Source organism: Balaenoptera musculus, chromosome 10 (assembly GCF_009873245.2).
Source record: "Balaenoptera musculus isolate JJ_BM4_2016_0621 chromosome 10, mBalMus1.pri.v3, whole genome shotgun sequence".
NCBI classification, from domain to species: domain Eukaryota; kingdom Metazoa; phylum Chordata; class Mammalia; order Artiodactyla; family Balaenopteridae; genus Balaenoptera; species Balaenoptera musculus.
Window position 1 is genome coordinate 9,426,635 of NC_045794.1, and position 25,738 is coordinate 9,452,372.

The following is a 25,738-nucleotide window of genomic DNA, read 5'->3' on the forward strand; positions in this document are numbered from 1 at the left end:
GCCTCTGGGGCCGGGGGTAAAGCGAAAGGTGTGTGTCCCTGCCTCTGTTAGGGGGGCAAGGGCTTGGTTTGGTTTGGTTTTTAGATTTTCCTGACTCCAAGTGATCATCTTAAGCCTGGAAATCCAGGGATTAGTAACCTTCACAACTCTGATACTGGAGAATATAACTGGTGAGAAACAAAGACTACAGCTTTTTAGGTAAATCCATCTCTGAAAGTAGATTCACATTTCCCCATGAGTCCTCTCGGTAAAGAAGGGACGAGGGGATGAGGAGAGGAGAGTAACCTTGACACACACGCACACGCACACTCACACACACAATTATATTGAAACAGAAGTTGCTTCTCCAAGTTTGGTGTCTTTCGTTTCACGAGGCCTCCGCGACGCCGCTGAAGTGATTTCACCCCGCTCACAGGCCACCTGCCCTTCCTCCCGCTCGGACAGCCTCAGGGCCTTCGAAAACACTGGAATCCCTCCCCAAAGAGTCAGGGAAGAAAAGAAGGAAGGAGTGGGGTGTGTGTGTGTGTGTGTGTGTGTGTGTGTGTGTGGAATTCTCCTTCAAAGAAGACGTTTTCCAGAAAAGCATTGCTTTATTGACACAAATGTGTTCGGTTGCTTGAACCCCTGGTGCAATCTGCCTTTTGGGCCCTGGGCATGTTGCTGAGGTCTGTGGAGTTAGCATGGTGAAAGGTAAATGCTTCTTAGAGTCTCCCCTCCACTTCCAGCCTCCTGGTCTCCTCAGAGGATGCAGGGATCATAGGGACTCTCCATCCTGAGGAAAGGCAGCCTGCTTTTTAGTTTCCTTGGAATAAAGAGAATCCGGGAGGGGAGGGACCAAGCGCGGCTGAACCACACACGGGAGAGCCCCTGCCCGTCCAGAACGAGAATGAGTTCTGCTCTTGTTACACTTTGCAGAGGAATGTTCTGCAGACCGGCAGGCACAGGAGCTGATCCTGTGCGGTTTAAAAGAGCAAAAGGGGACAGAAAGGATACTCATTCCCGTTTATACGGACACCCATAGTAGATCATCTGTGTTCTGCGGATCGTGCAAATCCAACAATTTCTTTAGATTCTCTGTACCCCATCCATTTCTATGGAGGATTAAAAAACCTTCTTGCACCAGCTTTCCACAACCAGTTTCCATTTGCTTGCTAAATCTATTTGAGGAACATTTCAACTCTCTTCATATCTATTTTTCCTACATACTTATTTCTTCTTAAAATTGGGCTTTTTTGTGTGCATAAATATCAGGAAAGTTGAAAATAAAAACGTATCTCTCTGCCCTGCAGTTTGAGAAATTCTGCCCTTAATTGCCTCCTTCCTTGAGAAATTCGTCTTTCAAGGGTCTCTCGCTAGGTCAGCCCAGTTGCCTCACATTCATAAATTAATTTGCAGCGATTAACCTTCACTGGTATGAATAAAAACTTGCAATATGTTAGCAATGAGTTCTAACTACCCGAAGAGGGGACATTTTGTCTTTAAGGTCAGGTGTGTGCCTTTCACAAGGAAATGACACCCAAGTTGGCTTTCATCATTTCATTGCCCATGCCACCCTTCCCCCCACCAATTTCAGAGTGAGAGGAGGACAGCCTGCCTTCCTCTGTGTGCTCTTCTCCTCCCCAGAATATCAGAAGAGATGTGTGTGTGTTTCTCTCCTCAAACCTAATGTGGTTTTTGCATTATATCCCTAGACCATCTCTGAGAATCAGACCTACTTGCATGAACGAGGCTAAAATCAGTTCTAAACTGATCCTCTAAACGTCCGTAGGTAAATTTGAGCTAGTCCACCAACTTGAAAATGGCAGGCGAATATTGGTGTGCGTGGGTCTGTGCATTTCCAAAGAGGGTCGGTAGCTCTCACTGAATTCTCAGAGGGGACCGTTACCTCCTGAACTTAAGAAGTACTGCTCTCAACTGCCCTAGTCTTCTTTATCACGACACCATCACTGTCATCTCTCCTTTCAATGTAACTTTAGGTAAAATGTTGATATTTTGTTCATTGTGAATGTTTGCATTTATTTTGATTTTAAAATAATGCATTAAACTATCATTATTTTTTGTGATTCCTGAGTTTTCTGGCACTACCTTAAATTTTACATCCAAAGTGAGTGCCTCACTTGTCTTACCCTAATCCCAGACCTGAGTGAGCTCTTAACCCAGCCTTCCTTCCTCTGGCCTCTCACCTGCTTCCCAGCCTGCACATGGATAACGCCAGCCCCCTCCTTAAAGCCCTGTGCTGGGCTCGTAGCTCCTGCTAGACCCTTCACATGGCTCCCAAGAACCCTTGCTCCAGCTTCTGAGGCCCCAGTGAGCTGCAGAAGGTATTTCAGTCTCCCAAAGACATGTGACAAAATACAACAAATCTGCCCTGCCCAACCCCCCAAAATGCACTGAGCACTTCCCGTGTACCAGGCATGGTGCAGAATCTTTATTTGGGTTATCTCACTCCATATTTAAATTTGCCCTAGGAAGTAAGTACTATTCTTGGCCCCATTTGACTGCTGGGGAAGCTGAGGTTCAGAGATGTAACTTACCCAAGGCTACTGGGCAGGTGGCAGAACCAGTATTTGAACTCAGGACTGTTTGACTCCACAACCCAGGTTTTTATCTAAAATATTCCATGCCTCTCTCCACATTGGGCTTGCTGCCCAGAGGCAGAAATGAGGAGGAATGGTCCAACTCATGTTTGTGAGAATGAGTAGGAGGCCCTGGGCCAGTTTTGCTGTCAACAGGTTTGCTGATAAAAACCCCTTTGTGGCTAAAACTGAGTGAAAGCCAGAAAAGTCCACAAAATGAAGTTTATAAGGAAAAAGTTTTCCAGGGAACAGAATAGGACTTTGGATCTAAACATGAATGTGTAGTATTCTTGCTCTTGGGGTTTTAGCTGAGAAGACACCAGAATAACCTTCTAACCTCCACTTGGAAACTGAGTGCTGAGATACAGGGTAACCTTGAGGACAAAAACTAGGAAATGTTTTGGAACGTCCCCTAGTGACAGAATTTGTGTGCTGAGAGCAGATTTGAGCAAATAACACATCCAGAGTTAGAGGCAGACCCAGAGGAAGGGGAATGCCGGAGCTTGTCAGAATCTACCCAGGTCTGCAGTGTGGGCCAGGGGCGCTCAGCCTATGGGGAAGGGTAAGGAGTCGGGAAAGACCCCTGGGAAGTGCTCTGGGAAGCAGCAGCTTAACAGGCTCTGATGATACTTTGTTTTATTTTTGGAGCATTTATTTATCCTAAGAAACCCTGCCCACTGCACCCCCTTTGCGGAGGTCAGAAAGGGCCCCGCGCGTTCTGGATCTGCAGCTAAACCAGACCTGCAACTCAGCCTGCCACAGTTGAGTTATGATTTATGATTCCTAATTCTTTTGCATTTTTACAGTGCCTTTTATAGTGCATTAAAGTGCAAGGGGCTTTTATATCCTTTATTTCCTTTGACCCAGAGGAAGTTCACTGGACATATACAGAAGACCAGGAGCTGGAGTTCTGGTCTGAGGCCCACCGTGACCTTGGGAAAGTCCCTCAACCTCTCTGAGTTTCAGTTTCTTCTGCAAATACAGTTGTGCCAACCTAAGCTCCCTCACGGAATAGTTGCTGGGATGCCATGAATGTGGAAGTGTTACCACCAGGGTTCTTGGCCTCCTTAATCAATAGAAATTGATAAGAGACCAGACAAGAAATTCAGGCAAGGCTTTATTGGGGCCCCTGCTGCAGCAGTGGGGAGTGAAAACAAGTAGCAGCTTCCCTTGCTTACTCTCCGAGGGGGGAGGGGAGCTGGTTCCTTATATGGGGTGAGGGTAGGGGTGTGTCCAGGGGGTTGGGCTGAAGGGGTGGCTTAGATCGTTTGCCCACCCCTTTGTGGTGTTGAGTGCAGGGGGCATGTGCAGGACCCCGCTTTTGCTCCGGACACCTTGCTTTTGTTCCTGGCTCTTCAGAAGTGGCAGTTGGGCTTTCTGGTCTTTTTGTATCTTATTGTCCATAATTTACCCCAACTGCCCATGCATGCAGTTATATTTAGTCCCTTATAGTTTCTTTGTATTTTGTTGCCCCCTGAGACGCTTCTCCAGGTGCAAGCACTGCAGCAGTGGGTCCCAGGTCCCAACCTGTCTGAGAAGCATCTGGTAATGGCAGTGAACTGCACAGATCAGAGGTGTCCCACCTGGTGAGAATGTTGGTAGGAGAGGGTGGCAGTGACAGACTGCAGAGCTGGCCCAAGGTGGGGTACTAGTATTTGGGTTCTTTGGCCATACAGTCTGGCATTACCAGGGGACCGTCGTGTGCCAAGCATGATGTGAGAATCGCTGAAATCGCCTTCAGCTACACACATGCACGTTTTTTGTTTGTTTGTTTGTTTGTTTATTTTATTTATGGCTGTGTTGGGTCTTCGTTTCTGTGCGAGGGCTTTCTCTAGTTGCGGCGAGCGGGGGCCACTCTTCATCGCGGTGCGCAGGCCTCTCTTGTTGCGGAGCACAGGCTCCAGACGGGCAGGCTCAGTAATTGTGGCTCACGGGCCCAGCTGCTCCGCGGCATGTGGGATCCTCCCAGACCAGGGCTCGAACCCGTGTCCCCTGCATTGGCAGGCAGACTCTCAACCACTGCGCTACCAGGGAAGCCCCACATGCACGTTTTAACTCTTAACACATGCACCTACCAGTCAGCAATTTGATCTCCCAGAAGGTAGAAGCAGCAATGAGGGGCACTGCTAATTTGCACACATGTCTGACAAATGAGGAGGAATTGGCTGGCGAAGGAGAAATGATGGAAATTTCGGTGAGAATGAAAACATCATCTTGGAATTGGGTAGGGAATTGAAAGGCATGAGCAGATGTGTTTTCTTGACTTGAAGAAGGGAAATGACTTAAATTGAGGGGAAGACTACCTATGGGCCCATGATCTGAAAGGGGCTAAAACCGAGTCTAGAGAATCAGGGTGCTCTTGCAAATGAAATTCTGACATATCAACTACACAGGGCATGAGAAGGGAGGAAGACAACTAAAGAATCGGATGAGGCTGATGAGGGGACCTTCTCTGATGAGCTCAATTTTTAAATAGATCCTTTTAAATATGAAAGTAATACATGCTTAATAGAGAGAATTGGGAAATAAAAAATGAAAAGGAGATAGTAAACATCACCTGTAACTCAGTTGAGTGACAGTTGCTGTTAATATTTTTATGTTGCATTATAATATTTTTCTGTAAGTTGTTTGAGATTATACTATATATGCACACATGCTATTTTGTGATTTTCCATATGAATAGATACTCTTTATAAATATTATGTTATTGGCTGCATAATTTTCTAACCAGAGATGTTGTTTATAGTTTACTTAACTATTTCCTTATTGATGTTCCCAGTTTTTCACTATTAAAAATAACACTGCAATGAACATCTTTGTGCATGAACGATTTCTCTGTATCCTAAATTATTTTCTTAAGCTAGATTCTCGGAAGTTAACATTTACAGGGCTCTTAAACTATCACCAAGTTATTTACTAGAAAGATCATGCCAATTTATCTTCCCACTGTTTTCTGTGTGCCAGTCTAATGAGCTCAGATTTTTTAAAAGATGTATATAGTGGATGAAAGAACAAGTTACTGAAAATGAAATCTTTTTAAAAACAAAAAATGAAATTCTGTCGTTTACAACAGCATGATGTACCTGGAGGGCCTTATGCTAAGTGAAACAAGTCAGACAGAGAAAGACAAACACTATATGATATCATTTATATGTGGAATCTAAAAAATACAACAAACTAGTGAATATAATTAAAAAAAGAAGCAGACTCACAGATATAGAGAACAAACCAGTGGTCGCCAATGGGGAGAGGGGAGGGGGGAGGAGAAATGTAACGGTATGGGAAGAAGGGATACAAACTACTATGTGTAAAATAAATAAGCTACAAGGATATATTGTACAGCACAGGGAATATAGCCAATATTTTATAACAACTGTAAGTGGAGTATAATCTTTAAAAATTGTGGATTACTATATACCTATAACGTATATAATATTATATATCAACTGTACCTCAACAACAAAACAATTTAACATATAAAGGAGAGATTTTTAGGTCTAGAATGTTAAAACTAAGTGAGCTAAAAACTATGGGAGATGCTTAAGAAAGCTGTGTTTGGAGGGGCAGTAAAAGAATAAGCACGGTATCAGCATGCAGATTGGGTTGGGTGGCAAACAGAAAACAAAACTGGGCAACTTCTCTCTTTCTTCCCTCTCTTCCATCAAGGAGGGTGACTGTCAGACTGAAACAGGTAGTGCAAACTGACATGAGGGAATTGAAGCCCAAGATGGGTGAATTGATTGTAAAAGTGAATCTAAGTTGTTCTAAATAAATTCAAGGCTCTCGGCCCAGACAAATGACATCCCAGAATAAAGAACTTACAAGGGTGAAAGGCCACTGACAGTGATCCCTAAGCATTGCGGGAAATGGAAGAGGCACTAAAAGAAAGAATATGAGCCGTTGTTTACCTGACACTCAGAGTCGAAAAAGGAAAAAAGGCAGTATGTACAGACTAAAAACAGCTAACCTGTTATAACTTTTAGATGAAACTCAGGAGAGATTTTCAAACATATATGTTATAAGCACTTAGGAAAAAGTTATCCCTTAGGAACCAACCACCTTCTCCTTTTCTTCATCTTCTTAAATAAGGTTGCTGTAACTTTTGTAGTTATTGTATTTCTGGACATCAAGAAAGCATTTTATTTGAATTTCAGATGGTTCCATTTATGGCTGAACTGGAAAGATGTAGTCCAAATATCCGAGTATTTACATGCGTTGATAATTGAACACCTGTACCCAAATGGAGCCAGTAACTGGATCAGTCTCCACCTGCAAGGAGGTGACTGGCGTGTCACCAGAGTGCTCTCATGTCAGCCCTCACCTAATCAGCACTTTGTCAGTAACCTGTTGAGGTGACAGGTGCTAATCAAAACCACAGACGACATGCAGCTACAAAGTATTGATGATACTAGAGATAGGTCCAGATCTGGAGGGACTGCTGCAGGCTGGGATGATGATGGAAAATAGCAAGATGAAATCTAATACGGATTAATATACATTCTTACAGTTGGGTTCCAAACAGCAGCCATATATGTGCAGGGTAGGGAGATTATAAAAATGATAATGGTAGGGCTTCCCTGGTGGCGCAGTGGTTGAGAATCTGCCTGCCAATGCAGCGGACACGGGTTCGAGCCCTGGTCTGGGAAGATCCCACATGCCGCGGAGCAACTGGGCCCATGAGCCACAACTACTGAGCCTGCGCGTCTGGAGCCCGTGCTCTGCAACAAGAGAGGCCGCGATAGTGAGAGACCTGCGCACCGCGATGAAGAGTGGCCCCCGCTCGCCGCAACTAGAGAAAGCCCTCGCACAGAAACGAAGACCCAACACAGCCAAAAATAAATAAATTAATTAATTAATTAATTTAAAAACAAAAACAAAAAAAAACTTAAAAAAAAAATGATAATGGTAAATAACTATTAAGTGCTTTTGCTCTATGCCAAATACTGTCCTTTGTATTTTATATCATCATCATTTGTATCATCTTACTCTATCCTAGCTTTATGTCATCTGCCAATTTGACAAGCATGTCATCTATGATTCAGTGGCACTTGCTTCACATGTTGAAAGTTGTCCCATTCTCCAGTTGAGGCAAGTGAGACACAGAGAGGTTAAGAAACTTGTCTGAGATCACACAGCTGGGAAGTAGAGTTTCCGTGCTGGTGCTCTGTGCCTACATGTTTAACCACTGTGAAAGTTCACAAAATCACTGAAACTTTTTTTTCTCTCTCTCTCTCTTTTTTTAAATCCTGAATTTAACTTGATGTCCTGCCAAAACACCAAATAACCTTAGACAGAGAGGCAAGGAGTCAACAAATATGGACTTCGGGCTAGACCAACTAGGTTCAAATGTTGGCTCTTCCACTGGGTATGTGACTTTGGCTGCATCACTTAACTTCTCAGTGCTCCAGTTTTCTCCTCTGTAAATGAGGATAGTGAATGTTTCTATCGTATAGGATTGCTGTGGGGATTAAATGAGTTGCATACAGAAGGCATTTAGAACAGTGCCTTTCACACAGTAAATGCTGGTAAGTGTTTGCTGTTACAGACATCCCTGGGTATCCGCATGGGGGGATTGGTTCCAGGACCCCCTCAGATACCAAAATCCACAGATGCTCAAGTCCCTTATATGAACTCGTGTAGTATTTGCATATACCCTACACACATCCTCCCATATACTTTAAATCATCTCTAGATTACTTATAATACCTAACACAGTGCAAATGCTATGTAATTTGTTGTGACTACAATGTAAACACTATGTAAATAGTTGCCAGCACACAGCAAATTCAAGTTTTGCTTTTGGGAACTTTCTGGAATTTTTTTTCTGAGTATTTTTGATCCGCAGTTGGTTGGATGTGGAACCTCGATACGGAGGGCAACTGGAGAATCCATATGGTGGGGTGTTAAGAGTTGGGGCCTGGTTTTCAATCCCAGCACCATCATTTCCATCTACTGTGTGTGGCAGTTTTCTCCTCTACAAAACGAGAAGGAATAATCGTTGTAGTGAAGACTCATGTAAATGCTCAATAATTGTTAGCTATTATTATGAACAAAAACATTGTCCAGAGATAGAAAGGTTCTAGACCTGTTTCTGGTACTACTTTTAGGAATGGGAGCCAAATAGCATCTCCAGAGGAGGCAGGCAGGCCTGTAAGGCTCTAAAAAAGGCAGTACAGAACTTCTGTTTGGACCAATGAAGGATGTTTAATCTTAAGGCAAGATGACTAAGCAAGGAAGTGATAACCTTCCTCACTATGTCAAGGGTTACGGAACTGTTCAGTGTCATCGAGACACGGTGGGAGGTTGGAAAGAGTCAGGGAACCTGGGGCAGCTTGATCCTGGTTCAATCTCTTAATTTTTCCCAGCTTCAGCTGCCTAATGAATAAGAGGCAGTGGGAGTTGTCTTCTACGATTCTGTCCTCTAAGCCACAGAATCTGCAGCCAGTTCCTGTGTATACAGAACGTTTAGGATAAAGGGTGTTTTTGATGAATGTTTACTATAGCAAAAGAGCTTGAATTGAGTATTACGCAAACCAGCAACATCCTCTAATGACTCTGAGCCTCTGTTTCCTCATCTGTTAAATTGAAATGAGACTACAGTGGGTTTCACAGGGCTTTTTGGAGAATTACCTGAGGTCATACACATGAAAACACCTTCTTAAAATGTTATTATTGCCGTTACCGGGTTATAACTTTTCCAAGAATTAGAATATAAAAAAATACTCGTAAGCAACCAAACTCTATTTAAAGTAACTTAATCTGTTTTCCGTGATTCAGAGGAGCCTTCAGGAAGTTACAAAATCTCAGGGTCATTGTCGTGAGCATGGAGTAGCTCTGTAGAAAAAGGGTCCCGGCTGTTTGTATTCTTTGGGTTTTAGGATTCAAGTTAAATGGGAGCGTCTTGACCATATTAAACCCAGAAGGGAAGAGAGATCACATACTCTAAGCCCCTCGTTTTACAGATGAAGCCACTGAACCAAAGAGAAACTGAGTGGCCGGCCCAGCATCACATGTTAATTAATGGCAGATCTGGGAATAAAATCCAGGCTCCTATCTCGCAGCATGCTTTCCGTCGTTAGTTTAAACATAACTCAAAAGGTCTGAATCGAGGCTAAGAGTGTACTGATGAATGTGGCTGCTTCTTTGAACATGGAATTGGAGAAGTATCACAAGGAAGTTTAAGGGTCCGGGTATGTCATTGAAGGGTACGGCCCCATGAACTTGACTTGACCCACTTGGGAAAAAAAGTGCGGTGGAACTCTTAGTAATTTTCTCAATCATAGCAGTTCATTTCTTCTGTGCAAAATCCTTCTCAGCTATGCTCTGAAATTAATTGGCGTTAAAAATGCGGGTCTTAGGGTGGCTTTCACAGGCTTGTTATGCGCCCAGGGAGTAGCATAATGTAGGTATGGAATAATGGTCTCTCTGTCTTTTCTTTTTACTAGTGATCATTAACATGTATATTCTCCAACTTAGTTGAGCTAACATTGCAAGACATAACTGTAAAATAAGTTACATGTGACGCGTTCCTCCCTGGTCTTGCCCGTGTTCTGTTACACTAGCAACTGTCTACACAGGATCCGTGTGTGCACAGCAAGTGCCTGTGAGCAAGTAGCTAGTGACGGTAGAGCCTTATTCCTGGGTGCATTAAAAGCAGAGTCTCGCCTACACCTCCCTCATCTTCCCATGTATAAATCTATTTCTCCAGGGATCTACAGGGGTTTTTTATTGCTCTATTTTTAGTCTGTTGATAACTTGAGAAACCTCCCAGGATCAAAGTCTCCGAGGGGGAGGATTCAATTCACTCAGTCTTTTCGGAATCCCCAATAGATGTTGAAAATCAATCTGCATTCTGAATCTGGATGGGAAATACACGGGTCAGCAGAATGTGGTGGGTAAGAGCACAGACTCGGAAACCCGGTGCCCTGGGTTCGAAATCTCAGCTCCTCTTGTTTTTTTGGTCACTGTGGTCATGTGCCTTTGGGCAAATCCCTTAAATGCACTGGGCCTTAGTTTCGTCAACTGAAACCCTCTCTCATAGGTTACTGAGAGCATGCAATCAAATGAACTGATATTTATAAAGTGCTCAAAATGGTGCTGGGTGACTATTAAGTGAATTAAATGGTCCTGATTCGATGGGAGTGACCTCTCCATCCAAGGCTGTAACACCCAGGCCTTAGGGCCCTGAGGTTTGAGGAAAGGAGGCTTCTTTTTCCTCAGTTAGAATGGCAGAGTGCATCCTACACCAGGACCTTTTTATTCTATTGAATTGAAAAGGGTATAGCAGTGGGACTTGACTTTGAACACCAAAGTTTATCAGACCTCTTTCCGGCTCGGTGAGTGTGTCCGCGTTCTCTCTTTGGAAGAGCGGTGATTCTGATTAGTTTATTGCCTGGCCTCCAGCAGGCAGCCTAGTCTGTCGGGGTCACTTTTGTACAACTGCTAGGATTGCCACGGTGTCCCCGGGACAGACTGTGACTCGCCAGGTCCCCTTAGCCCACAAGCATTCAGTCGGTCCCTGGTGAGGGGGTTTCCACGTGATGGCTCCGCTTGCTTTGGGGGCCGGGCTGTGGGAGAGATTAATGGGAAGTGAAAAGAGAAACAGTTGTTCTTAACCGGCAGGGCTGTTTGGAGTGTGCGGCTCTTCTTGTATTTAGGGAAAAGATTACTCATGCGTATTTTCTTCCATAGAATATAAAGAACCTCAAATTACTACTTGTGTACCCACCCCCTTCTCACCCGCCTCCCTCGCTTCAGTGTCTCCTCTGCAGAAACTTCAGCATTTTACTCTCATTTCCCCTCCCGAGCGGGATTCGGTTCTGTTTTTGCTTTGGCACTCCCTCTTCCAATAAGCTACCCCGTCCTTTTTCCTGTTTCTGACCAAGCATCTTCTGCTCTGCGGCCCTCTTGCCCCGAGGCAGTTCCTTAGGCCACGCTTGGCTGGTCCTCACATTCGTCCCCTAAGGGCTGGCTGTGCTCTTGCCCCTTGTGTGAAGGAGAAGAAGGGAAAAGTCCCTAATAACTAATCACTCTGCTGTTCCCGTTCAGAGGTGACCCCATTGACTGTAGGAAGTCAACTCTAAGGGTTTGTGTTGTTTTTTTTTTAACCAGTTCAAAAGTCGAGGTCTTGCTGAACCATTTTCACACACACACACACACACACACACACCTCACAGTGATTCCAGATATGCATTTTCAAGGTCATTGGAAAGAGCTGGGATACCTCCTATCTCCAAGGACCTTTTTTTTTTAACTTTTTAAAAATGCAATTTTTTTTGTTTTTTAATGTATTATTTATTTGGTTGCACCAGGTCTTAGTTGTAGCAGGTGGGCTTCTTAGTTGCGGCTCACAGGCTCCTTAGTTGTGGCACGTGGCCTCCTCAGTTGCAGTATGCATGTGGGATCTAGTTCCCTGACCAGGGACCGAACCCGGACCCCCTGCATTGGGAGCGTGGAGTCCCATCTACCGTACCACCAGGGAAGTCCCTAAAAATGCAACTCTTAAAGGTTATAGTTATTACCAAATATTGCATATATTCCCCATGTTGTACAATACGTCCTTGAGCCTCTTACACCCAGTAGTTTGTACCTCCCACCGCCCGACCCCTATATTGCATCCCCCCACCAGTGGTAACCGCTAGTTCTCTGTATCTGTGAGTCTGCTTCTTTTTTGTTATATTCACTAGTTTGTTGTATTTTTTAGATGCCACATATAAGTGATATCATTCAGTATTTGTCTTTATCTACCTTATTTCACTTAGCATAAGGCCCTCCAAGTCCATCCATGTCCCAAGGACCTTTTTTTTTTTTTTTTAATGTTATTTTATTTTTGGCTGCGTTGGGTCTTCATTGCTACGGGCAGGCTTTCTCTAGTTGCGGTGAGCGGGGGCTACTCTTTGTTGCAGTGCGTGGGCTTCTCATTGTGGTGGCTTCTCTTGTTGTGGAGCACGGGCTCTAGGCATGCAGGCTTCAGTAGTTGTGGCACGTGGGCTCAGTTGTGGCTCGCGGGCTCAGTAGTTGTGGCTCACGGGCTCAGTAGCTGTGGCTCGCGGGCTCTAGAGCGCAGGCTCAGTAGTTGTGGCACACGGGCTTAGTTGCTCCGCGGCATGTGGGATCTTCCCGGACCAGGGCTCGAACCCGTGTCCCCTGCATTGGCAGGTGGATTCTTAACCACTGCACCACCAGGGAAGCTGAGGGCCATTTTTAATAGGCATTGCTTCTTGGCCCAGTCAAGAGTCCAAAACAAAACCTTGAATTCTTTAGTGGCTGTGTTTATTCTAAAGATCATAGAGCAGTAACATACTACACGTTATTATTTTACAATGCCCCTTTTTTCACGTGAAAAAAAAATCATAAAACTTAAAAACCAAGGAAAAAACTCTCAATACCCATCTCTAATTATTTCAGTGCCCATAGTGCTTTACTGGTGCCCTACACAGTAGACCAGTTTCAAAGAGACTTCCCCAGGGTCCAAGGAAGCCAGCTGCCATTCTTTAAAACTAGACTTTGCAAAGAAACCACCTGGAAGACAGAGCCAGTTGTCATGCCCAGAGGCCCTGGATCTTCTCAAGGGCATCTGAGCCATCCCATTCCCCAGTCCACCCGGGAGGAAAAGCAGCCCATCCAAATAGACCAGACAGTTCTTTGTCATGCCTGACAGAAGGATGAAAGGTGCTTCTTTCCAGGATCAAACCAAAGGACACTGTCAGAGGACACACTTGGAGTCTCCTTAGCAAGTTGAAGTAACTAAATAGAGAGACTGAAGTTCCTCTTAGCAAACACTGATTCTGTTGTATTTGAACTATTAATTCATACGATACTTTAGAGAATAAAGCACTCTTGAGCATCTAGCTTCTTCTAACCCATCAGTTCCCAAACAGCTTGGTTTCAGGATTTCTTTTGATTCTTTAAAATTATTGAAGACCCCAAAGAGCTTTGCTCATGTGGCTTATATCTATCTATATTTACCATATTGGAAATTAAAACTGAAAATTTTAAGTATTTGTTATAATATATGTAAAAATATTGGTTAACTCACTGAAAAATAATAAGCCAAGTATATGTTAACATAAATATATTTATGAATATATTTTCCAAAACTAAAAAAAATTAGTGAAAGAATGGCATTGTTTTACATTTTTTGCAAGTCTCTTTAATGTCTAGCTTCATAGAAAATGGATGGATTCTCATGTCTGCTGTAATATCACATGCTGTGTAGCCTCTAGAAAATTCCACCATATGCTCATGAAGGAATGAGAATGAAAAAGGCAAATAACCTCTTAATATTGTTATGAAAAGAGTTTTGACTTCATAGACACCCTGAAAAGGTCTTGGGAACCCCGAAGGGTCCTGGGATCACACTTTGAGAACGACTGTTCTAAACCACTTGAATGATATGTCCAAGATTTCCCACAACTGCAAAATCAAATAAAAACGTAGATTCACAGTCAGGCTTCCAGACAGAGACCCAGCCCGAGCCATGCTCTCCGCCTCAGTGACTGCCCTCCCTTTAACCCACTCCTGGTCCTACTCAGAGTTCAAGTACCACCCCTACCAGGAAGTTCTGACATCAGCAAGTACAGTAAACAGGCGAAAGACCTTTCATCCTTACCTTGCCCTCTCATTCCCAGAGGCTAGCCTGATAGCTTCCCAGAGGCGAGTGAGTTGCTCTTCCTGGAAGAAGTTTCAGGGAACACTGCATTATTTGGCATCTCTGGAAGGTCAAGCCCCGCTCTGGAACATTCTCACTTTGAAAGGACTCTGGGCTACAATCAGATCAGCTCTGATTCTGAAGTCGCCTCCAAAGCACACTGACATTTGTCATGACTCTGAGCCCCCTCAGGTGCTTCAGGCCCGCTATACAGCTGCTCCTTCCGGGCAGACCAGGAATCCAGACACCCCTGGAGCTGGAGCCGGGCAAGGAAGGACAGGGCTGTGAGACCTACAGTTCCTTAAAGACATAAAAAGGGATTTTTTTTTTCCCCATTTTGCCTCTAAATAAAAAGTTCATTTGGTATCGCACTTTGCCTCTCATGAAGCTTGAGTTTTACCTGGGATTCAGGGTGGAACCTAAGGGCTCTTCAGATATGGAGACTCAATTTTATTAACCATTCGGAAATCTTTTCCCTTTATTTCAACTGTCTAACTGACAAGACCTTTTTTTTTTCTCTCTCTCTCTTTTCTTTCTGCCTTGCTGTCTCTCCAACAGGCTTGCAGCCAATGTACTGGAGCAGAGATGACGTAGCCCAGTGGCTCAAATGGGCTGAAAATGAGTTTTCTCTAAGGCCAATTGACAGCAACACGTTTGAGATGAATGGCAAAGCTCTCCTGCTCCTGACCAAAGAGGACTTTCGCTACCGGTCTCCTCATTCAGGTGAGAGTCTGGACTCTGGACATGGGCTCAGCCTGGAAAGTCTGGTAGCCAGAGTTGGCCTTTGTCACCACTTACCCTCCCAAGAGGTCTCCACATCAGGTCACCGTGAACGCAAGGACAGTGACCCAGCTTAGTAGAGGACAGATCCTGCTGACTTAGGACAGTTTGAGGGGAGAAGAGGAAGAATTTCCAGGTCCAGGGGAAACTTTTAAGGTTAGGAGAAGTAACCCAGTTCAGACCTATAGACCCTGGAACTTAAGGGATCTCATTGTACCACCAAATAAGGAAGAAAATGCATTCTGGCCCTCTCTCTCTGCCTGGCTTCTGATTCTGAAGACTTTTACAAGAGATACTTGAGCGTGAGTGTAGATTGCAAACTGCTCAGTTAAAAACAAAGACAGGAAGACTTCCCTGGAGGTCCAGTGGTTAAGACTCCGCACTCCCAATGCAGGGGACGCGGGTTTGATCCCTGGTCAGGGAACTAAGATCCCACATGCCGCATGGTGCAGCCAAAGAAAACAAAAAACAAAACAAAAACAAAAACAAAATAACAAAAGACAGCAGAGGAAGGGGAATGAGCACTGCTGAGGTAGGAGGAGTAGAAAGGAAAGAAGAATCGAGGGAACAAGAGAGAAGGGCTGGGAAAGGTGGAGATCCTAGTAGCCCAGGCAAGTTTAGAAACAAATGCCCAGGGCTTCAAGAGATTTCCTTTAGAAGTACTGAATTCTTTGAAGTAATGCATCTTGTAGCTTGTAGAACCCCTGAAAAATATAAGCAACGCATCTAACTAGAAAGATTTGTCAAAATAAGGGCTCCTGAACCCACATGGGAAGGTTTCATTCAGTAAGGAGCTTTTGTACCTGCAAAGTGTATTCCTGACTTGGGTAAGGTTTCAAATATACTTTCCAACTTCATTTCTCACACTTGATGGATATTTTGATGTAGAGATTTGGGAACTCCATATGTCCAAGGGGAACTTTGGTCTCAGGTTTCTGCCTCTTGAGGGCAGTTATTCAAGGACTGATGGGCCCTCCCTCTGTCAAGTCTCACCACCAGCCCCACTTTGATGCAACTTGTCTGGCAGAGACCCTGTCTTCCTTGACTGAGGACAGGGGTCCTGCAGGAGGTCTTGCCATAGTGCCCAGCTACGTTCACCCCGATTTACTCCTGGAGGCTGGCCGGGAGTTAATACACTAGCTAACCGCCACGAGGAAACAGCCCTATCACAGAGGGTAAGATAAGGGTGTGTATGGGACAGTATCGCCCCAGCTTTTCCCAATTGCAGCAGAACCGTTTATATGAGGAAATGATAAAGGGGAAGGTTCCCCCAGAAGTATAGATGTTAATGGAAACTTGAAAACTTATATTAAGGCTGAAAAACAGATCATTGCTATGGTTTTATAAGGGACACAAACCTACCTGAAACATTTGGTCTTCAATCATTGATTCTTTCTGTAGCCTCAGAATAAGAAAACCGTAAAACAATGATATAAATAAATAAATAAAACTAACCTAAAAGGAACCTCAGTAGTTCCTTTTAATTTAATGCAAAAACACTTCCCTTTTCTGTTCCAGTGGAAACTCAAAGATTATACTCAAAGGGGGCAAAGTTGCCTATCTGGAGGAAAAGAGCTGTAACTCTTCAGGGTTCCGGAGAAATTACTCATGTCAGGCAAACAGGGGAAAACACAGTGATGTGTTTTAACTTGATTTGACTTAGACCTTGGGCACGCTTTCCTCCCAGAGTCTTTGTAAATCTGCCTTCCCCCCACCATATCTCAGGTGTTCCTTTTTGTTGCTGATTTATTTTTCTCTCCGGTGACCCCTCAACTTTCCTTGTGAAACTAGGTTCTCTCTGCTCAAAGCTGGGAGCGAAGATACACAAAACCTGTCAATATGCCCTTGCCACTTTGTCAGGTCTTCGCCAGGTGGGCCACGTGGGAAGGTGGGCAGGAGCCTGCTGCCCAGTTGGAGCCAGGATTGCACTGAACCTGAAGGCACAGGGAGCTGGGGAAGGAGAGAGCAGAGTCGGGTGGGTCTCAAGAAAGCAGGAGTGAAGCTGATCTGGGACGTGAAGGATGGAACTGAGTGGGTGGGTCACTGGAGCAGCATTAACTTAGTGTGTTTGGGTGGCGGTGAGGAAGCCCCCCTACGGATGGAAGAGACAGCATAAGGCTGGTGCGATAGTCGGGACGTGGTGCCGTAGCCACGGTTAGGAGGGGGCAGTAGAAATTCATTCCGTGAGTGTTCCCTGGGCAGCTCCACACCAGAGGACAGAAGTTTGGGCTGAAGGACTTGAGGGATAGAGAGACGATTTCCAGTTGGGTTGTCCAATGGGGCTCAGTGGTGTGGTAGTGGAGCCGGACTTTGAAAGCTTTGAAAGGTGAGCAAGAGGTAGGTAAGGAAAGGTGTTGAGGCCAGTTTGTGTGGAGGAGGAACTCAGAGAGGAGGCCACATGAGCTAGACACTGTTCATCGCCACTCATCACCGCCCCCCTCGCTTGTCTGCTTGCCTCTTCATGTTTCAAGTTCTGCTACTTTCTCCAGGAATGCTTTCCCTGGCTCCCATCCCTGCATCCCTGATTCCACCCCACCTTCCTTTCCTCCACCTCTCCCCGCCTCAGTCTGGGTGACGTGCTGGTCCTCTTTTATCTCAGAGCATTTCCTAATTCTGTCATGGCCCCTGACACACACACACACACACACACACCCGAGTCACACACTGTGTTACACGTGATTGTTTTCTATTCCGTATCCTCTCCCAGAGTAGAGAGTTCAGTTTGGACAGGGCTGTGTCCTGTTAAGCTGCCTTGTCTCCAGCATCTAGCACAGCATTCAGTCAGCACTCAATAAATATTGGTTGAATTATGACCCAACCTGAGAGTACCTTAAAGCCCAGGTTAAGGAGATTGGATGTTATTTTGCAGGTAATGGGAAACCACTGAAAGGTTTTGATCAGGAGAATGATATGATTGGAGCTCTCCCTTTGGTACAGACATTTGCCATCAGTGCATAGGGTGGATTTATTGGGTCGCTAAAAGCAGGGAAGCTAGATACAGTGCTATTGCTACGGTCCTCATGCAAGATACTGAAGTCCAGAATAGGATCAGTGACGCCAAAATAATAATACTTCCGGCATTTTGGCCAAGCGATGCCAGGACATCCAGGAAGATGCGTCCTGTTCTGAAGGATCTGAGACAGGAACCAGGCCAAGCTGGGGATAATCATTTTGAGTATCATCCCCATGACATCAAGCTGAGAATAAAGATAAATTTACGCCATAGGTAATTTAATTAAGGCATCAACCAGAAAGCCATGGACAGAATATCAAGGTGATACCTGCCAGTAGGGGCTATAAGAAAACTTATCACAAACAGGGGAGAATTGTCAGAGGGATTGGAAGACAGAACTAAGTAGGAGTTGAGAAGACCCCTCCCATGAAGTAGCCAGCCAGCAGGGTGATGAGGGCGTGATATACCTGCTCACATTCTCCTTAGACAGAGACAAGGTATAAATAGAAACCTTGTTTCTCTCTCAGGTATAACATTTGGTACTGCTTCTTCTGACACGGGCTTTGCTTTTGCGTTTGGTGTAGATGAGTGAGGCCCAGGTTTTACACATGGCTCTTCCGCAGATCACATCACCTCATTTGCCCTTATTTTCCTCATCCATAAAATGGGATTTTCAGCAAGGGGATCCCAAACTCCCCTCAACTCTGAACAGGTCAACCCAACTTCAACCACTGAAAGTGTTAAGCTTCCAGTAAACATTACAACTTCCCACCTACAGGCAGTAAATAAATATTCAAGACCTTGGTCTCCTTTGACCTGTATACCTTGTAAAACCTAGACTTCACCCAGTTTTTTCCTGTCTTTCCTTGGATCTTTTTTGCTGCCTACGACAAAGCAGCAGCTTCTCACTAGTCATGGGGCTGCTAGAATGAAGCAAAAGTACCTGGTGGCCGGCCCATCACCATCAATGGATGTTTATAGCTTCCTCCCAGCCACGTTTCCTGCCTGGCCTCACCCATACTTCTGCTTTCTGTGTTTGGAAATAACATTCCTTGACACTACTCATTCCAAATGTAGAGAGGAGAGAACGGGAGCTCAATGAATTATAATTACTTGAACTATTGAGGTACCTTAAGTCAAATACGGTAGCCTCTCTGAACTCCGCATTCTTTGACCAATTTAACAAACTACATTTACCCTGTCCACCTCCAGGACAAAGGTCCTCCCTTTTCAACCACTAGAATAAAATAGGGAATGTACTAGAATGTACTTCAAAATATCATCTCCAAACAGAAGCTGTCAAGGTTGAATATAAATGGGATCTATTTTTTGAAATAATCTCTCAATCAGAGGATACAACAGGATGTCATATTTATGACATTCTCAAAGTTAAGGAAAAAATGTAAAGGAATCTCAGCTTTATAAAATGTCACCCGGACAGGGTAATTTTACCTAGTCCTTGAGCGACTAGGTAGTTACCATATTAAATGGTCTGTGATGATTTAAATTCAAAGGAATTTTATTGAATTTTATGAATTCAATGAATGTCTTACAATGAATAACTCTAATGTGTTTCTTGACCACTTTGAGACTGTGAAAACATATTAATAAGACGGAACAGACAAGTTAGCACTGATACTAACTTTTATTTAGAGTTATTCAGGTGGAACGTATTTATGTATCCATTATTTAAATGAACAGAAAGTTTTAATTTAATTCATGTTAGACTTTCTATCAATGCTAAAAAAAAAAAAAGCGAAAAGCAAAACAAACATATTTTCAAAGTTCCTTCAAGTCAATTCAGCAAAAAGTGAATTGGGGTTTTACTAAGTAAATCAGTTTTTACCATACTGGGGTGTGATGTTACAAACCTCTCCAACCCACCAGAACCTTTGACTTTGGAAATATGCTTTGCTTGTGATCTTCAAATATAGTAAAATTTCTTTGAAATTTCTTTAAACTGAAAATACCGGTCTTTATCTACATACAGTTCCTTGGAAACCAACTTGCCTATTAATCTCTATTAAGCAATGGTGGGTGGTTGGCTGAATTGAGTAGCTGAATCAACTGGCTGTTTTAGACTCAAGTCACAGGGTCTGAGGGCGTGGGTCACAGGGGAATGTTAGCCCTGAAGTGTGGGAGTTCCAGCAGACATGACCCTTGACTGAAGACACCCAGAGTGGCTTCTTTCTTCCTTTGCTGTGTCTTTGAGCAAAACAAGCCAAAAATATGTGTATTACCCATCAGAGAAATGCTTAGATAAGTCAATTACAGGAAAGTCACTGAATTTCTTAGCACTGAGGTTACCCCATCAGTGAAATGGTGGTGATAACTGATCTTTCTGCCGTACGGAGTCATATTTTAACATGTAAAACATACAACATGTCCTTTAATTAACAGTGCATACTTGTGTCACGGTATTTGTATTTTCTCACAAGCTTATTCTTTGCTTTATCTTACCTTATATTCTGTATCCAGGTAAAGGCAGTTGTCTTACTAGATTTCTTTTCTAAGTGATTTATTCTCCTCTTAAATATAATATTCAAATTTTCCCACAACCTGCTCCCTTTTTTTCCCCAGGATCTCTGTGTCCAAGACATAGATATCAACTGAATTTCACATATTTGTTCCTAAGTAAAAGAGTAAGTTTATTTTTACGGTCACAGAAGGCACTCCGCATTAAATTAAAATGTTTGTAATTCAAGCAGCCTACAAAAATGGATTGAATGGAATGCTTGGAAACTGAGATAGAGCAGAGTTGGAAACCCAAGCCATCCCATGATGGGGAATGTTTGTTAGGCCACCAGCGGGATCCCCCAGGCCTGTGTCTGCGTTGGTGTTTTCACTGTGGAATTTATGATGAAACTGAAGGAACCGAGGCCTCGGACTTCATTTTGAAACTATCACAGGCAGAGAGGACCAGCAGAGAGAGTTTTCTGACAAATCTGAAAAGTATCCCTCCCACACTGTGCATGCTTTCATTTATTTATTTGTTTTTTAAATAATTGGTCAGAAGGAAACTAAAATCTCTGAATAAAAACGGAAGAGAGAGAAAGAGAAAAGAGAACAGTTTGCAAATGTAAGAATGTGTTACTTTAGATCATCTTCGTAGGAGGAGGTGTACATAGTAAATCATCACCAGAAAAATGCAAATTTTCAATAATGTGACGATTCTGCTTTAAACCTACTGAACCCAAGAAGTTAAACGATGTGAAACGCCTGGGGGAGAGGCTCTGGGTAGTCTTGAAGATGACACTCTGCACTGGTCCCAGCCTTCTGCAGAACAAGCAGTGTATAATAAGAACTTGCAAACTAATCATACGCTTTCACTGATAACACCGTTTTAGGAAAATATTTGAAGGAAACAATCCAATAGAGGGACAAAAAAGATGCCCTTAGCAATTCTATTTATAATGGTAAAAACTGGAAATGCCCAAGCCACCCCCAATAGGAGACTTGCTAAAAAAAATGTGGAGAATATAAATATAGAGGAATACACTGTAGCTTTACGGCCATTCATTGTCACTTATTATTTCTTCAGTAGATCATACAGGGCCTTGCAGATCATGTTCAGCACTTTACATGTTATTTTAAAGACAGGTAAGCCATTCAGGGTCTGAAGCAGAGATCGGCATAATGAAGTACAGAGGTGAGAAGTAGGAGGTAGGGCCGTCGACTTGGCTGGCAGGTAGGCGCAACGGCAGTGACTTAAACTAAGATGGGCCAGCAGAGAAAAGCGGGTGATTCAAGCAGTATTTAGAAGGCAAAGTCTATAAGCCTTGGCGACCGATTAGATGTTGTATAAGAGGGAGAGAGGCGTTAAGGATGAGTGCCGAGTTTCTGGCCCAATCAGCTGGGCGTTTACTGCACTAGGAAACACCACATGGGTTGTAAAGGCCTTTATGTTGAACACATAAGATGCGCGGTGCCCGGGTGACATGCAAGAGGACGTGTGTAGGGGGTAAGTGAAGGTTCTGGAGTTGAGATAGGTCTGGCTGGAGTAGATTTAGCGTAGACAAGCTGATTGCAGCCATGGGAGGGGATGAGATGACCCAGGGAGAAAGACGATGAGAGATCTGGGAGCCTTTAAGGTTGGGGAAGGAGGGAGAGCAGAAAACCAGGAGACGGAGGAATGTCTGAAGCCGAGGGGTGTTCTAAGGGGGGGGGCAGTGGCTAGTGGCGGTGATGTTGCCAAGAGGCAGCAAGTCCCCAAGTACCATTGCCCTTTGGGTTTGATGACAGGGAGGTGACCTCAGCAACAGCGCTTTGGAGAGAGGGTTGGAGTGGAGACTGAAGGGCCCTGAGGGGTGGACGGAGAGGGTGTGGTGATAACGGAGTTGGGCAGCCCCTCAGGGAGTTTGGCTGCGATGGGAGGAGAGAATCAGGAGCAGCACCTGGAGGGGAAGATGGGTGTGTGTGCGTGTGTAGAAGACAGGAAACGCTTGAAGCTGCTTAAATGCTGAAGGAAAGAACCCTATAGAAAGAAGTTGAAGGTAAACTGTGAACTAGAAGGAAAGAGAAAGAAACCATGAACTAGAAATATCTGTATGAAATGATGTCAACTGGAAAAAAATTCCATTCTTGTGAATGTGACTTTATGAAACTTACGCATGTCCTTTAAAGACAAAAGTGTTGAAGCAGAGCAAATAGTTTCCAGATTTTTTGGAGACACGTCTGTTAATAATTATCATAATCACAAGGGGTACCATCTCCTGAGCGCACAGGAGGGCAGACGTGTGGCTGGCGCTTGTTCACATTATCTCATTTAATCCTCTTAACAGCCCTGCTGAGTCTGGGCATTTTTCTCATTTGAGACAAAAGAATATTTAACTAAGCCTTGAACTAAGGCTCAAAGAGAAAAGTAGTTTGCCTCAGGGCACGCAGCTGTTGAATAGAGGAACCAGGATTCAAACCTGGGACTTCCCTGCTCCAGAGCCCAAGCTCTTTCTTCTGAAAGTAAAGAAACTTTGTTATAAAGCAGAAACTAACACACCATTGTAAAGCAATTATACCCCAATAAAGATGTTTTTTTTTAAAAAAAAAAAAGTAAAGAAACTTAGATACGTTTAACCCCCTAAACAGCATCCTTACTTTCTTGGTCTTCAGATACTAGTCTTTGCTAAGGCAACTTGCAGCAGTTTTATTCACTCTCGCTACTGTTCGTTTTAAACAAATTGCAAATAAAATAATAGAATTTAGGATTCTCGAAGTAGTTGCCTGGCTTTTAACATCAGGATCACTGATACAAAATTGTATGTGTGTTTAGTTTGTGGGTTTCTCTTGTGTGTGTGTGTGTGCGTGCGTGCACCTAGGAGTATATCTAGGGTTTTTGGTACCTGAAATTTATAATTTGAGGGCACATAGTTCTAGGTTTCCTTTCATGGGACCATACAAATAAAGGCCCCTGAAATTCACTAGCTTCGAGGCAAATCCACTTGTGCACGTGCCTATGGGTACATGAACCATGTGTGTATGCCTGAAGATATATGGAGAAACCAACAAAAGCTGTTATCCCTTAAACAATAGCCTTGGTTTCATTGCTTAGTACAATAGGAGCATCTTTTATGGTTAGTACTAGTTATTTCTTTTCTGGGAAGACAGAAGATTTATCAAGAGTCGAACAAGCCAAGAGTTTTTTGAACAGTGCCTTTGAATTCAGGCCAGTGGTCATTAGCTTAGTTAGATATATAGTGCTATGGTTCATGCTCTTTTATACAGCAGGCAAATAAATATAACTTCTTTTTAAATCTGTTCTTTATTCCAGAGATCTTTTTGTTAAGATCACTTTTGAGATGTGATCTCCTGTGTATAAGAAGATTTTAAGAATGTAGCAAGAAAACTGACTGGGTATTGGAGGAATCGGGGGCTAGTGGAGATGGAAGAGGATGGAGGGGTGGGGGGAAGCATCTTTGTTTATTTAGGAAACTGTTGTAGATGGGACACATGTTCTGTGCTGCTCCAGAAACCAAAACTAAGAACCCCGAGGTACATGAGATTGCAGAGGAGGCCAGATTCCAACTCAACAGAAGAACTTTCTGTTGACTAGTGCTGTCCAGAAATGGTTTGCTTATGTTGTGGCCGGCTACCCATCACAGAAGTACTCAGCCAAAGCTACTTCTTGGCAGGGGAAGAGGAGGCAGGGGACTTTTACTGATCACAAGTTTGAGTCCATCTAGGAAACCTATAGAATCCTCTCTAAGTCTAAGATTCCAAGCCGTTACCAGGCACACACTATTCCTGCCAATCATACACACATGGCACGCACGGTGGGTTGGTTTTTCCCCCAGAGTTGCAATGCGTTTGTGCTAAGCCAGCCACATTCCCCAACTGAGCTCCTAGTTGCCACGGAAACATGTCTGTGGATGGACTGGTCCAATTGTGGCCAAACTCTGCAGTCTTAGAATTAAGTTTTTTCTTGGCCCAGGACCTTGGGCCCAGGCTCCCACCCATTAGCCAGCTATCACAGGTGGCACTTATGAGCGTTACCTTACTAGGTCTCGTGGTTGTGTTAAGGAACTGGCAGAGCTCTGCCTGGCCGGCCCTTCTCCAGCTCTCTCCTGCTCGCTCAGACAGGAGCCTTCTCCGCTGGGCTCCCTTTGCCCGCTTTGGGACGAGAGGCTGGGGGGAGGCAGTGCAGAAGGCCTGGGCGCGTATGGGGCAGAGCACACATCAGCCCCGCTGCAGGCTTAGCCCAGAGGGGGAATGGGCTCACTTCACCGTGCCCTTGCTGAAGGGGGAACGTAACACTGACCGTGACCCAGACACTCTTCCTTTGTTCTCCTGACACCTCCCTCGGGGTCTACAGGTCTGTCCTAAACCACTTGAATGATGTCCATAATAATAGCAGGAACAGCGGTGGTCACACAACAGCTGGTGTTTGCTGAGTTCTCACTGCCCGATGCTGTGATGAGCTTATCACACGCTTACCTCCTCCGGTCTGCACAGGCACCCTGGGAGGTAGATACTGCTGATACCGCCATTTTTCAGGTGAGGAGCTGAGGCCTGGAGAAGGCAGAGGGCATCCACTTTGTCGCCTCGCTTTCTCTGTGCACGTAGAGAAATGGAAACGGAAAAGAAAGTGACCTGCCGGCTCTCCAGCCACCATACCCAGAGCTCCTCCAGCCCCCCGAGTGACCTCCAGGGAGGGACCACGTGTGACGTGCACCAGGCCCTGCTTCACGACATCCTCTTCTGAGGGAGGTGTTTGCATTTCGCAGAGAAGTTCAGGGACCTGCTCAAGGTCGCCTGATGCAGAGGAGCTGGCGCTCCAGCCCTGGCTGCCGGGGCCCTCCCCTCACACCAGCCCGCGTCCAAACCAGCAGAGTCCAACACCCGCACACACGCTACGTCTGTATTTCCTGGCCTCCCCTTCCAAAGTGGGTACGCTAATAACTGACCATTTTTTGTTAGTATCATCAGGAACACATTTTTTTTCCAGTGTTTTCATTTTCCTCTTCAGCTACTACCGGTATAAGGCATTTGCTCAAACCCACAGGATAGAACCCAGCGTTGTGAGGCCGTGTAAATTCGGAAAAGTTCAGGAAGACATTTACACTAAACCAAGACACAAAATGTTGATTAGGGACTTATTTTTGTAAGCGATTAAAATATGAATCATTAAAATAGGACTGTATTTCAGGCTCTGTATCCTCGTCTTGTCAGAGACAGCGTCACCATGACTACTGGATCTGAATCAGATGAGCTCCAAAGCCTTCCCAGCTCCACAGGCAGTCATGTGTCACGGCTCTGCCTTATACAGGACGTTTTTAAGTCTGGTTC

At 44.4% G+C, this 25,738-nt stretch overlaps 1 protein-coding gene across 4 annotated transcripts in view; it reads left to right on the plus strand.

Moving 5' to 3' along the window:
• The window catches only part of ETV6 (ETS variant transcription factor 6), a 240,879-nt gene that overhangs the window by 178,082 nt on the left and 37,059 nt on the right, over nucleotides 1-25,738 (plus strand). For all 4 annotated transcript variants that reach the window (XM_036866354.1, XM_036866353.1, XM_036866355.1 and 1 more), the window contains one exon: nucleotides 14,785-14,949. In XM_036866354.1, the coding sequence (XP_036722249.1) occupies nucleotides 14,785-14,949 (165 nt within the window). The remainder of the gene's footprint in view (nucleotides 1-14,784; nucleotides 14,950-25,738) is intronic.